Source organism: Hemitrygon akajei, chromosome 26 (genome assembly GCF_048418815.1).
Source record: "Hemitrygon akajei chromosome 26, sHemAka1.3, whole genome shotgun sequence".
Taxonomy (NCBI): Eukaryota; Metazoa; Chordata; class Chondrichthyes; order Myliobatiformes; family Dasyatidae; genus Hemitrygon; species Hemitrygon akajei.
Window position 1 is genome coordinate 47360448 of NC_133149.1, and position 15589 is coordinate 47376036.

The following is a 15589-nucleotide window of genomic DNA, read 5'->3' on the forward strand; positions in this document are numbered from 1 at the left end:
TTGTCCTGTCTTTTCATCATTTTATCAAACATAATATTCATATTTTAATATCTTTTTTATTACTTTTAATGCTTTTAATTCATGCATTAATTGCACCAAAGATTTTTTAATGTCTCCAATATCACCCCCAACCTCTTCCTGTTGCTCTTCTTTGTCTCTTCATCTGATTTATCCAGAGAATCTGATTCCACCTCGTATTGACTTACACTTTCAGTTCCGACCATAGCTGGGATTTGTAGTTTGGGTTGCTCGTGTTTGCGCATGCCCCTTGCTTCACACATGCACAATTCCTGTTGCTCTTTCTTTTTGGAAACGGTTGATGTTGCCGCAGTTTCCTGTTCTGTATCACCGGAGGTAAAATGCACTCGAGCCCGAGGCTCTTTCATGGCTGCCGGCCTTGATTCTTTTCCAACTTGTGTTGTCTTCATAGTAGTTTTCTTCTGCTTCTGTTTAGGAGACATATCTTAAGACAATCCTGAGTAGTTTATAAGTAATTTTAAAAAAGTATTTACTACCTTTTCTTCACTTAAACATTATTTTACTGGTTTTTTATGGGAGAGCTGGATTTCCACGTCCCGATCCTACGTCATCACGTGACGTTCCCCGATAATCTTGTAATTTTCTAAAGCTCTAAGTTTCTTGAACCTTAAGAAAAGAAAAGCTAAACTAGATTTTCTACATCCTTTGTACACCATGGTTCTTTTATCCTGCCATCCTTTCCCTGCCTCAATGGAACATACCTATGCAGAACACAATGCAAATCAAAGTGCTATCATGTTTGCTGTGGTGTGTTGGGGCAGCAGGCTGAGGGTAGCAGACACCAACAGAATCAACAAACTCATTCGTAAGGCCAATGATGTTGTGGGGGTGGAACTGGACTCTCTGACGGTGGTGTCTGAAAAGAGGATGCTGTCCAAGTTGCATGCCATCTTGGACAATGACTCCCATCCACTCCATAATGTACTGGTTAGGCACAGGAGTACATTCAGCCAGAGACTCATTCCACCGAGATGTAACACTGAGCATCATAGGGAGTCATTCCTACCTGTGGCCATCAAACTTTACAACTCCTCCCTCAGAGTGTCAGACACCCTGAGCCAATAGGCTGGTTCTGGACTTATTTCCACTTGGCATGATTAACTTATTATTATTTAATTATTTATGGTTTTATATAGCTATATTTCTTCACTATTTTTGGTTGGTGTGGCTATAATGAAACCCAGTTTCCCTCGGGATCAATAAAGTATGTGTCTGTCTGTCAAATGTTCCCTGATTTCCTTGAGAACATCTGCTCCCAAGTTTCTGCCATTTAGCATCATATTTCCCCCTACCCAATTAAATGTTTTCCCAAATTGTCTGCTCCACCGCTATGGTAAAGGAGATGAGAGTTGTGATCTCTACCTTCAAAGTGCTCTCCCACCAAGAGATCTGACACCTGACCAGGTACATTTCCCAATACTAGACAGATCAAGTACAGCCTCTCCTCTAGTTGGCTTATCTACATATTGTGTCAGGAAACCTTCCTGAACACACCTAACAAACTCCACCCCATCCAAACCCCTTGCTCTAAGGAAATATCAGGAAAGTTAAGATCACCCATCACAACAACCCTATTATCATTGCACTATTCCAGAATCTGCCACCTTATCTACTCAATGTCTCTGTTACTATTGGGGGGGGGTCCTATTTTTAAAAAAAAAATCCAGTAGAATTTTTGCCCCCTTCCTCTAACTCAGTAACTCAGTAGACAGTCCCTCCCTGACTTCCTCCTTTTCTGTAGCAGTGATACTATCCCTGATTAGCAATGCCACGCCCCACCTCTTTTGCCCCCCCCTCCCTGTCCTATTTGAAGTATCTAAAGCCAGGTGCACTCAGCAGCCATTCCTGCCACTGAGACATCCAAGTCTCTGTAATGGCCACAACATCATAGTTCCACATATTGATCCAAGCTCTAAGTTTCTCTGCCTTGTTTATGATACTCCTTGCATTAAAATACACAAATCAAACCATCTGGCTGAGTGCATCTTTGCTCTATCATCTGCCGATCCTTCCTCACAAACCCCCTACAAGCTGTCTCTACTTGAGCACCAACCGCCCCATTCTCTGCCTCTTTACTTTGGTTCCCACCCCCTGCAAATCTGGTTTAAACCTTTCCCTAACAGCATTAGCAAAACTCCCTCCCAGGATATTGGTACCCCTTGGATTCAAGTGCAACCCGTCCTTTTTGTACAGGTCACTACTTTCTCCAATGATCCAAGAACTTAAAACCCTGCCCCCTACACAATCTCCTCAGCCAGTTATTTGTCTGCGCTATCTTCCTGTTCTGACCTTCCCTAGCTCATTGCACCAGGAATAATCTAGAGATTACCACCTTGGAGGTTCTGCTCTTCAGCCTCCTTCCTAACTTACTGCGCTGAACCTCTTCCCCCTCTCCTGCCTATATCATTGGTACCAATATGTACCTCGACCTCTGGCTGCTCACCCACCCCTTCAAGAATATTCTGCAATATACAGTTGGCCCTCCTTATCCGCGGGGGATTGGTTCTAGGACCCCTCATGGATACCAAAAAACGCGGATGCTCAAGTCCCTTATTCAACCTGTCTCAATGCGGTGGATCTTGGGACCCAAGCGGAACCACAGACCTTATTTAAACTGTCTCAGTGCGGTGGACATTAGGACTGGGCGGTAGAGATCTGAATCCACAGTGTTTCTGTTCGCGAAAATAATCACGATCACGATTGAAAATAAAATGGAAATAATAAAGCGATCGGAAAGAGGTAAAATGCCATTGGTCATTGGAAAAGCGCTAGGCTACGTCGGTCAACGATCGGAACAATTTTAAAAGATGAAGTGAGAAAGGCTCTGCCTCGATGAAAGCTACAATTATTACTAAGCAACACAGTGGTTTAATTATTGGGTTTTGGGTTTTTGATCCTCCACATCAACCTGGCACGGTGGCGAGCGCACTCGAAAGTGGTCTGTCACTGGCTCGCACTTGGGAACGGTTCCCGAGCCCGGCGCTGAAGCATAAGTTCTTAAGTGTTTTATATGCATAGAAAGGTAAAATATATACTATATACTAAGACAAACGTTTGACTAACTGACGCTAAATAATACCGGATGTACCTGTTCCAACTTACTTAGTAAGAGAACTTCCGATTTTTTTTTTTTTCGAACCCGATCCACGATAACCTATGCACATCCTCCGTATACTTTAAATCATCTCTAGGTTACTTATAATACCTAATACAATGTAAATGCTATGTAAAATAATTGTTATACTGCATTGTTTAGGGAATAATGACAAGAAAAAAAAAAGTCTGCACATGCTCAAACAAGTGTTGGAAGAGCACTTCCGGGTTTTCGCGATTCGCAGTTGGTTGAATTCGTGCATGCGGAATTCGTGGATAAGGAGGGCCGACTGTATTCGGCTTGTATAGCGGTCCAAGACCTTGGTTGGACACCGCTTGGAGTACTGTTCAGTTCTGGTCACCACATTACAGAAGGGTGTGGATACTGTAGAGCATATATATCAAACTCAAGGCCCGCGGGCCAAATCCGGCCCGCGGTGGAATTATCTTTGGCCCGCGAGATAATATCTAATTACTATTAAAGCTGGCCCCAGTAATCGAAGCGCCTATGGCGTATGATATGGCTAATGCTGAGTTTATTCAGGTACCAGGTTTTCAGGGTTTTTAGTGTTTATTCGGCAGTCTTGCTCGGCAGTCTTCTTCATAAGAAACGGAATTTGTAAAGTGAAACACTTTGTAGTTATAGCAGAGACTGAGACACATGAGAGCAGGCTGAAAAAACGGAGGCAACGAAAGCTGCGTTCGCATGCGTCCGACTGATCCGGCCCGCATGAAGCTGCATTTTGCTCAATCCGGCCCGTGACCTAAAATGAGTTTGACACCCCTGAGTGCAAAGGAGATTTACAAGGATGTTGTCTGGATTGGAGAGCATGCCTTTTGAGAATAGGTTGAATGTACTTGACCTTTTCTCCGTGGAGCAATGGAGGATGAGGGGTGACCTGATAGAGGTGTATCAGATGATGCGAGGCATTAATCGCGTGGACAGCCAGAGGCTTTTTCCTGGGGCTGAAATGGTTTACACGAGGGGCATAGTTTTAAGGTGCTTGGAGGTAGGTACAAGGGAGATGTCAGAGGTAAGTTTTTCATACAGTGGTGGGTGTGTGGAATGCACTGCCAGTGAAGATGGTAGAGGCGGTTACAATAGTCTTTTCAGAGACTCTTTGATAGGTACACGAAGCTTAGAAAAATAGAGGGCTATGCAGTAGGGAAATTCTAGGCAGCTTCTAGAGTAGGTTACATAAGAAATAGGAGCAGAAGGCCATTTGGCCTGTCGCGCCTGCTCTGCCATTCAATAAGTTCATGGCTGATCTGACCATGGACTTAAATCCACCTTCCTGTCTTTTCCCCATACCCCTTAATTCCCCTACTATGCAAAAACCTATCCAACATTGTCTTAAATATAATTACTGAGGTAGTAAGTAGTGAAGCCCACTGCTTCAGTGGGCAGAGAATTCCACAGATTGACCATGCTTTGGGGAAAGCAGTTCCTCTTCATCTCCGTCCTAAATTTACTCCCCCGAATCTAGAGGCTATGTCCCCTAGTTGTCTCACCTACCAGTGGAAACAACTTTACTGCCTCTATCTTGTCTATCCCTTTCATAATTTTTATGTTTCTTTAAGATTTCCTCTCGTCTTTCTGAATTCCAGCGATTACAGTCCCAGGTGACCGTTCAGCACCACATTGAGGGCCAAAGGGCCTGTAATATGCTGTAGATTTTCTATGTTCTAACTGCTCAGAGACATCCTGGACTCTAGCACCTGGGAGGCAACACACTATCCGTGTTTTTTTTTGCTCCCACAGAATCTCCTGTCTTTCCCATATGTCCCCTATGACTGTTGCTCCGCCTGACTTCACCCTACCCACCTGAGACTCAGAGTCGACCTCAGTGCTGTTGGTTTGGCTGCTGCCGCCTTGCCCAGATAGTTTATCCCCCTCATCACTATCCAAAGGGGTATACCTGTTGAGTGGAATGGTCACAGGGGACCCTGCACTCTCTTCTTTTTTCCTTTACCTCCCTGTTCACCCATCTACTCCCTGAATTCTGCACTCTGGGTGTAGCCGCCTGCTCAAAAGTTTTATCTATTAATTGCTCTGCCTCTCGGATGATCCTTGGTTCATCCAACTTCATCTCCTTAATGCGGTGGTTTAGGAACTGAAGTTGGCTGCACTTGCTACAGATGTAGTCATCAAGGAGACCATGAGGTTTCATGAATTCCCACATCCTACAGGAGGAGCATTCCACTGCCATCCTGCCTGCACTGTACTATGGGCAACCAAGACCAAATCAGTAATAATGAAAGGTAATACCTACCCTTGCCTTTTCTCGTCAAAGCCTCCAAAGTTCCCACTCTGACAATGGCCTTATCTCTCTTTTATGGCTTAAACAAATAAGAAAACCCACCATGCAAGGAGAAAAAGCATCTAGGGTGCCTAAGACTAGGGTCCTGTAGGCGGCGCAGCACACGGCAGCAGCGGCCTTTCGGATCTGGTGCTACTTTAGTTTTTTAAATTTAATTTTAAGGCACAATTAGGGTTTAGGGCAATGGATAACAGAGCGACTATCTACCATCGCCAGTTACTACTGCAATACAGAGATCGCCCAAAAACAAACCTTCATGAAAATCTGGTTAGATTGCGCGACCTCGGCTTGCTGAGGGAATCGGGCCTGCAGTCTTCGGAGTCGCCTGATGCCGGTGGCCGGAGTTGACGTCGTAAGCAGTGTGCGAGGAAACAGGAGCAAGGTGAGTGGGCAGGAGTCCGTGCCAGGGAAAAAAGCAAGCCCTAGCCGGCTGGCTCTCCCATGCATTCTGCTCTCCTATGGACATTAAATTGGACTACATCTGTGGCAACGAAATACTCGACGGGAGTACAGAAACCGGCGGAATCCCGGACGCTGCCATTCAGCTGATTATGTAACAGATTTTCCCCCAAGCCATCAGACTACCAACCTACTGACCTCTGCTGTGCCTATTGTCTTGTTTATTATTTATTGTAATGCTTGCACTGTTCTGTGTACTTTATGCAGTCCTGGGTAGGTCTGTAGTCTAGTGTAGTTTTTGTGTTGATTTACGTAGTTCAGTGTAGTTTTTGTATTGTTCATGTAGCACCATGGTCCTGAAGAACGTTGTCTCATTTTTACTGTGTACTGTACCAGCAGTTATGCTCGAAATGACAATAAAAAGCAACTTGACTAAGAGTTTGCACGGTACAGTTGGCCCTCCTTATCCGCGGGTTCCGCATGCGCGAATTCAACCAGCCGCGGATTAGGAAAACCCAGAAGTTCTCTCTTCAGCAGCCGTTGTTTGACCATGTACAGACTTTTTTTTTCTTGTCATTATTCCCTAAACAATACTGTATAACAACTATTTACATAGTATTTACTTTATATTAGTTACTATAAGTAATCTAGAGATGATTTAAAGTACTGACAGTCTTTAAGTACTTAAGTTGGAACAGGTACATCCAGTATTACTTAGCGTCAGTCAAACGTTTATCTTAGTATATAGTATAAATTTTACCTTTCTAGGCATATAAAAACACAAGAAATGTATGTATTTCAATAATAAAACCACTACGTTACTTAGTAATAATTGTAGCTTTCATTGGGGCAGGGCCTTTCTCACTTTATCCTTTAAAATTGTTCAGATCGTTGACTGACTGTAGCCTAACGTTTTTCCAATGACCAATGGCGTTTCACCTCTTTCCGATCGCTTTATTATTTCCACTTTATTTTCAATCGTCAACGGAACAGAAACAATGCAGATTCGGCGGCAGGTCTGGAACTCCCCCAGGTCCTAAAGTCCACCCGCACTGAGACAGGTTAAATAAGGGACTTGAGCATCCGCGTCTTTTGGTATCCGCGTAGGGTCCCGGAGCCAATCCCCTGCAGATAAGGAGGGCCAACTGTACTGTATTGAAAAGAATAAAAGCAAAAACTGCTGAAGGTCTTGGCAGATGAGACATCAGTTGTGAGAAAGTCATTTCAGATTGATGGTTTGTCATCAGAAAGAAATGTGGTGAAATCTATGACATGACTCTTGATGGAATTGGAAGCACTCACACTACCATGAATTTCATTTTAATACTTAAAGTTTGTGAAGATTGGTAAAGCTGGTTGCTATCTGGGATACTACTAATGACAGATGTCAAAAAGTTATGAAGAGAAAATAATTACATTATAAGATGCTGAAAGATTACTGTGAAGACTATTTGTGGAGTGAACTAAATTGCAAAGCTGTACCTGAATAGGTGATATAAATATAGAAAATTAAGAGAAACGTGGTTAATTTCCTCTTTAGTAGATTTTCTAAATGTAGCATTGGTGCCTTCATGAAGGAAAGTGGAACAGTTGTGGAATTATTTGGATATTGTACAGTTTTAACACACATTCTTTCTCTTAATAGAGCTGTACTATGATCGAGGAAATCACCATGAGTTTGTATCTCTCGTTAAAGATCTGGCCCGACCTGGTGAGATGACACAATCTCAAACATTTGACTTTGAGTTTACACATGTAGAGAAGCCATATGAATCGTACACTGGTCAAAATGTGAAGTTACGGTGAGTCTCACCTCTGCCAATGTAATTATTCTAATGAATGTGGTCTGAAACTTTATGCAGAAAGAATTTTATGCATCATCCAGTTGATAAAGATGATGTCATGTATACATCCAAGACCATCCATTTTAATGATCTGTTCAGAATAAAGTTCCAAATGAAATTTTCCTAATTCATCACAAACAAGAGAAAATTGGCAAATGCTGGAAATCCAAGCAAAACACAAAATGCTGGAGGAACTCAGCAGCCCAGGCAGCATCTATGGAAAAGAGTAAACAGTGGTCATTTCAGGCCGAGACCATCAGGCAAAAGGGTCTTGGCCTGAAACGTCGATTGTTTACTCTTTTTCACAGATGCTGCCTGCCCTGCTGAGCTCCTCCAGCATTTTGTGTGTTGTTCCCAAACTAATTTATTTTGTCTCCTGTATACTACAGGAATACATTTGGCTAGTTTTTCAGTTTTAAAAGAAAAACTTTGCTTCTGCATTTAGTTAAATAGCCACCTTCTGTTATTTTGGGATTCCATTCTGAAATGCATTTCATCCCATCTTCATATTTAGAACTATCAAGGGCTAAAACATTTAATTATGAAGGTAAGTTTCAAAAATTACTTGGTTATTTTTCTCTCTAGATGGTATAATATTAAGGGGCAATCTAATTAAACAGTAAGGTTAAACCGCATTAGGCACTTGAGATATTTAAAGCTGAAATTAAAAAGAATTAGTTTTGGTAATGAAAAGCCATAAAGTCAAAAAGCTCATCTTATTCACTAATGGCCTTCAAGGGAGGAAAATTGTGTCCTTACCTGGTTTCATATGTATGTGACATCAGCCTAGCAGACTTGTAGAGTCATGGAGAAGTACAGCACAGAAACAGACCCTTCAATGCCAAACCAGCTTAAACTGCCTACTCCCATCAACCTGCACCGGAACCATAGCCCTCCATATCCCAACTATCCATGTACCTATCTAAACCTCCCTTAAACATTGAAATCAAACTTTCATGCACCACTTGTGCTGCTGACTCATTTGACACTCTCACAATCCTCTGAATGAAGTTTCCCCTCATGTTCTCCTTAAACTTCTCACCTTTCACCCTTAACACAAGACCTCTGGTTGTAGTTCCACCCAACCTCACTGGAAAAAGCCTGCTTGCATTTACCCTAACTATACCCCTCATAATTTTGTATACCTTTATCAAATCTCCTCTCAATCTTCTATGTTCTACAGAATACAGTCCTAACTTATTCATTCTTTCTTTGCAGCTCAAGTCGTCCAGTCCTGGCAGCATCCTTGTATATTTTCTCTGTACTCTTTCAACCTTATTTAAATTTTTCCTGCCGGTAGGTGACCACATCTGCACACAATACTCTAAATTAGGCCTCACCAATGTCTTGTACAACTTCAACATAACATCCCAACTCCTGTACTCAGTACATTGATTTATGAAGACCAGTGTGCTAAAAGCTTTTGCTACAACCCATCTACCTGTGACCCCACTTTCAATGAATTATGGACCAGTATTCCCAGATCGATTTGTTCTACCACAATCCTCAGTGCCCTACCGAAGTGCAAATCCTCACCCTTGTCTGTATTAAGTTCCAACTGTTATTTTTCTGTCTATTTTTCCAGCTGGACCAGATCCCTCTGCAAGCCATGATAGCCTTTCTTGCTGTCTACTACACACCCAATCTTGGTACCATCCACAATTGCTGATCCAGTTAACCAGATTATCAGCCAGGTTTGTGATGACCAACAACAAAAGACCCAGCATCAATCCCTGCAGCACTGCGCTGGTCACAGGCCTCCAGTCAGAGTGGCAATCATCTACTAGCACTCTGGCTTCTTCCACAAAGGCAATGTCTAGTCCAATTTACTACCTCATCTTGAATGCCAAATGATTGAACTTTCCTGATCAACCTCTCATGCGGGACCTTGTCAAATGCCTTTACTAAAGTCCACATAGACAACATGCACTGCCTGGCCTTTATCAACTTTCCTGGTAATTTCCTTGAAAAACTATAAGATTGGTTAGACACGACCTACCAGGCATGAAGCCATGCTGACTATCCCTAATCAGTTCATGTTAATCCAAATACTTAAATATCCAGTCCCTTAGAATAACTTACAATAAATTTCCCACAACTGATATCTTGTTAGTATAGTAAGCAACTAAACCAAAACAGAAATTCCATTGCCTACTGTGTAGAAGTGATCTGTGCTTTGTGCTTCATTGAAATGAACTCTATACCTCAAACATCTCCAAAGCAGTGAGAATACACAAATGTCTCCACCAAATTCCTTCCCTGTCAACCCCCATGATCACCGGGTCAGGTCACAGATCTCTCAGTGGGTGAGCATCTGGGGAACAGTGACCACCGCTCCCTGGCCTTTAGCATTATCATGGAAAAGGATAGAATCAGAGAGGACAGGAAAATTTTTTAATTGGGGAAGGGCAAATTATGAGGCTACAAGCCTAGAGTGTGCAGGTGTGAATTGGGATGATGTTTTTGCAGGGACTATGGACGTGGTCAATGTTTAGGGATCTCTTGCAGGATTTTAGGGATAAATTTGTCCCGGTGAGGAAGATAAAGAATGGTAGGGTGAAGGAACCATGGGTGACAAGTGAGATGGAGAATCTAGTCAGATGGAAGAAGGCAGCATACGTGAGGTTTAGGAAGCAAGGATCAGATGGGTCTATTGAGGAATATAGGTAGCAAGAAAGGAGCTTAAGAAGGGGCTGAGGAGAGCAAGAAGGGGGCATGAGAAGGCCTTGGCGAGTAGGGTAAAGAAAAACCCCAAGGCATTCTTCAATTATGTGAAGAACAAAAGCTTGACAGGAGTGAAGATAGGACCGATTAGAGATAAAGGTGGGAAGATGTGCCTGGAGGTTGTGGAAGTGAGCGAGGTCCTCAATGAATACTTCTCTTCGGTATTCACTAATGAGAGGGAACTTGATGACGGTGAGGACAATATGAATGAGGTTGATGTTCTGGATCGTGTTGATATTAAGGGAGAGGAGGTGTTGGAGTTAATAAAATACATTAGGACGGATAAGTTCCGGAGGCCTGACGGAATATTCCCCAAGCTGCTCCACAAGGTGAGGGAAGAGATTGCTGAGCTTCTGGCTAGGATCTTTATGTCCTTGTTGTCCACAGGAATGGTACCCGAGGACTGGAGGGAGGTGAATGTTGTCCCCTTGTTCAAAAAAGGTAGTAGGGATAGTCCGGGTAATTATAGACCAGTGAGCCTTATGTCTGTGGTGGGAAGGCTGTTGGAAAAATTCTTAGAGATAGAATCTATGGGCATTTAGAGAATAATGGTCTGATCAGGGACAGTCAGCGTGGCTTTGTTGAAGGACAGATCATGTCTAACAAGCCTGACAAGTTCTAACAAGTGTCTAACAAGTTCTTTGGAAGAACAAACTCCAAGGCAGTGTACAAAGGATTATTCAACAAGTCACCTGGAATAAAAGATCTGCACCCTAGGGTTCTGAAAGAGGCAGCATTAAAGATTGTGGTGGCATTAGAAATGATCTTCCAAAAATCATTGGACTCTGGCATGGTACCAGAGGACTGGAAAATTGCAAATATCACACCACTCTTAAGAAAGGAGGAAGGCAGCAGAAAGGAAATTATAGACCAGTTAAGGATGAGGTAATTGAGTACTTGGTTATATGGGACACAATAGGACAAAGTCAGCAAGGTTTCCTTAAGGGAAAATCTTGCCTGGTGAACCTGTTGGAATTCTTTGAGATTGCAAGTAGGATAGATTAAAGGAGTGTAGTGGATGTTGTATATTTGGACTTTCAGAAGGCCTTTGACAAGGTGCCACACATAAGGCTGTTTACCATGTTAAGAGCTCCTGGTATTACAGGAAAGTTACTAACGTGATTAGAGCATTAGCTGATTGGAAGGAGGCAGTGAGTGGGATTAAAAGGATCCTTGTCTAGTTGGCTGCCAGTGATTAGTGGTGTTCTGCAGGGGTCAGTGTTGGGACCACTTTTTATGCTCTATGTAAATGATTTGGATGCAATGGATAGTTCTGTTGCCAAGTTTGCAGATGAAATGAAGATTAGTGGAGGGACAGGTAGTGTTGAGGAAATGGATAGGATACAGAAAGACTTGGAGATTAGGAAAATGGGCAAGAAAGTGGCAAATGAAATACAATGTTGGAAAATGCATGGTCATGCATTTTGGTAGTAGAAATAAATGTGTGGACTATTTTCTAAACGAGGAGAAAATCCACAAATCTGAGATGTAAAGGGACTTCAGAGTCCTTGTGCAGAACACCCGAAAGTTTAACTTGCAGGTTGAGTCAGTGGTGAGGAAGGCAAATGCAATGTTAGCATTCATTTCAAGAGGTCTAGAATACAAGAGCAGGTATGTGATGCTGAGGCTTTATAAGGCACTGGTGAGGCCTCACTTTGAGTATTGTGAGCAGTTTTGGAAAAGATGTGTTGGCATTGAAGAGGGTCCAGAGGAGGTTCACAAGGATGATTCCAGGAATGAAGGGGTTATCATATGAGGAACACATGATGGCTCTGGGTCTGTACTTGCGGGAATTTAGAAGGATGAGGGAGCATCTTATTAAAACCTTTCGAAAGTTGAAAGGCCGAGACAGAGTTGATGTGGAAGAGATGTTTCCTATGGTGGGAGAGTCTAGGACAAGAGGGCATAGCCTCAGGATAGAGGGGTGTCCATTCAAAACAGAAAAGCGGAAATATTTATTTAGCCAGAGGGTGGTGAATCTGTGGAATTTGTTGCCACATGCAGCTGTGGATGCCAGGTCGCTGGGTGTATTTAAGGCAGAGGTTGATAGATTCTTGATTGGACATGGCATCAAAGGTTACAGGGAGAAGGCCAGGAAATGAGGAGAGAAAAAAAGGATCAGTCGTGATTGAATGGCAGAGCAGACTCGATGGGCCAAATTGCCTAATTCTGCTCCTTTGTCTTATGGATAGACTGGGCTGTATCCACTACTTTTTGGAGGATTTTACATTCAAGGGCATTGGTGTTTCCATACAGTACATGCTTGTAAATCACCTCTCATTCTCACCAGAGACCTTCAAAAAGTGAGTTTTTTTAGTGATGTCTTGCATGAACAGCCCTCTTCAGGTCATACCACACCATCTGAATTGAGTTAAGGTCTGGACTCTGACTTGGCCATTCCAAAACATGAAATTTCTTTTTTTTTAACCATTCTGTTATTTATTTACTCTTGTGTTTTGGATCATTGTCTTGTTGTATCATCCAATTTCTATTAAGCTTCAGTTGACAGACTGCTACCCTGACACACTCTAGTAAAATGTCTTGATACAATTTTGAATTTATTGTTCCCTCAGCGATTGTAAGCTGTCCAGGTTCTAAGGCATCAAAGCAACCCAAGACCATGATGATCATTCCACTGTGCTTCACAGTTGGGATGAGGTTTTGGTGTTGGTGTGCAGTGCCCTTTTCCCTCTAAACATAGTGGTGTGCATTTCTGCCAAAAAGTTCAACTTTTGTCTCATCTGTCCACAAAAAGATGTCCCAGAAGTATTGTGGAACATCCAGCTGGTCTTTCTCAAACTTGAGACATGCAGCAATTTCTTTTTTGGGAGAGCAGTAGCTTCCTCTGTGGTGTCCTTCCATGAATCTCAGGATTGCTACCCGTGCCACGTGCTAGTGAGGCTAGAAATAGGAAGATAATGTAGCTAAAATCGTGGCTAAGGAGATGGTGCAGGAGGGAGGGCTTCATGTTGCTGGACAATTGGGCTTTGTTTCAGGGAAGGTGGGAGCTGTTCCGATGGGACGGTTTGCACCTGAACTGGAGGGGGACTAACATCCTTGTGGGTAGATTTGCTGGTGCTGCTCCGGGGGGGTTTAAACTAGATTTGCAGGGGGAGGGGAAATCAGAGTGTTAGAGCAGATAGTGAGGTGGAGGAAGATAAAGGTCATGCGAGGACTGCATGTACAAACAGAAATTAAAGGTTTGTACATGATAGAAATGTCTCAGGTGCATCTATTTCAATGCAAGAAGTATTGTAGGTAAGGCAGATAAGCTTAGGGTGTGGATTGGCACGTGGGATTATGACATTATTGCTATTAGTGAGACTTGGTTGCACGAGGGGCAGGAATGGCAGCTTAATGTTCCAGGGTTCTGTTGTTTCAGACATGATAGAGGAGGAGGAATGAAAGGGGGAGGAGGGGCATTACTAGTCAGGGAAAATATCACAGCTGTGCGTAGACGGGACAGCCCAGAGTGCTTGTCTACAGAGGCCATATGGGTGGAGCTGAGGAACAGGAAAGGTGTGACCACACTAGTAGGGTTGTATTATAGACCGCCCAATGGTCAGAGAGAATTGGATGAGCAAATCTGTAGAGAGATAACAGACTGATGTAAGAAACAGAAAATTCTAATAGTAGGGGATATTAGCTTTCCACATATTAACTGGGAATCCCACACTGTGAAAGGGCTAGATGGCTTGGAGTTTGTCAAATGTGTTCAGGAAAGTTTTCTAAATCAATATATAGAGGTACCTATAAGAGAGGATGCAATAGTTGATCTATTAGGGAACCAGACAGGTCAGGTGACAGAAGTATGTGTCGGTGAACATTTTGGGTCCAGTGACCATAAAGTCATTAGTTTCTAGTTAATTATGGATAAGGATAGTTCTGGACCTCAAGTTGAGGTTCTAAATTGGAGAAGGGCCGATTTTGTGGAAATGAGAAAGGATCTAGGAAGAGTGGATTGGGATAAGTTGTTTTCTGGCAAGGATGTGTTCAGTAAGTGGAAGGCCTTTAAAGGCGAAATTTTGAAAGTGCAGAGTTTGCATGTTCCTGCCAGGATTAAAGGCAAAGTTAACAGGCATAGGGAACCTTGGTTTTCAAGGAATATTGGCGATCTGGTTAAGAAAAAGAGAGAGGTGTATAGCAGGTATAGGCAACAAGGAACAAATGAAGTACTTGAAGAGTATAAAAAATGTAAGAAAATACTAAAGGAAATCAGGAAGGCAAAAAGAAGACATGAGGTTGCTTTGGCAGATAATGTGAAGGTAAACCCGAAGGGTTTCTGTAAGTATATTAAGAGTGAAAGGATAGTAAGGGACAAAATTGGTCCCCTAGAAGATCAGAGTGGTCGTCTCTGTGTGGAGCCTCACGAGATGGGGGAGATCTTAAACAGTTTTTTTGCATCAGTATTTACTCAGGAAACTGGTGTAGTGTATATGGAAAGAAGGGAAACAAGCAGTAGTGACATGGAACATATAGAGATTAAAGAGGAGGAGGTGCTTGCTGCCTTACAGTGAATAAAGATAGATAAATCCCCTGGGCCTGACATGATATTTCCTCGGACCTTGAGAGAGACTCGTGTGGAAATTGCAGGGTCCCTGGCAGAAATATTTAAAATGTCCTTAGCCATGGGTGTGGTGCCGGAGAATTGGAGGGTAGCTCATGTTGTTCCATTGTTTAAAAAAGGCTCCAAAAGTAAACCAGTTAATTACAGGCCAATGAACCTGACATCGGTAGTATGTAAATTATTGGAAGGTGTTCTGAGAGATTGGATATACAAGTATTTAGATAGCCAAGGGCTGATTAAGTATAGTCAGCATGGCTTTGTGCGTGGTAGATCATGTTTAATGAATCTTGTAGAGTTTTTCAAGGAGGTTACCAAGAAAGTAGATGAAGGAAAGGCTGTAGATGTTGTCTACGTGGACTTTAGTAAGGGCTTTGACAAGGTCGCACATGGGAGGTTAGTTCAGAAGGTACAGACACTAGGTATCCATGGAGAGGTTGTAAACTGGATTCGAAATTGGTTGTGTGGGAGAAGAGAGAATGGTAGTGGATGATTGCTTCTCAGACTGGAGGCCTGTGACTAGTGGTGTGCCACAGGGATCTGTGCTAGGACCATTGTTGTTTGTTGTCTATATCAATGATCTAGATAATGTGGTAAATTGGATC

At 42.7% G+C, this 15589-nt stretch overlaps 1 protein-coding gene across 1 annotated transcript in view; it reads left to right on the forward strand.

Moving 5' to 3' along the window:
• LOC140716961 (vacuolar protein sorting-associated protein 26B-like) overlaps positions 1-15589 on the forward strand; it is an 89208-nt gene that overhangs the window by 15843 nt on the left and 57776 nt on the right. The window contains exon 2 of the mRNA XM_073030152.1: positions 7498-7654. Within this exon, the coding sequence (XP_072886253.1) occupies positions 7498-7654 (157 nt within the window). The remainder of the gene's footprint in view (positions 1-7497; positions 7655-15589) is intronic.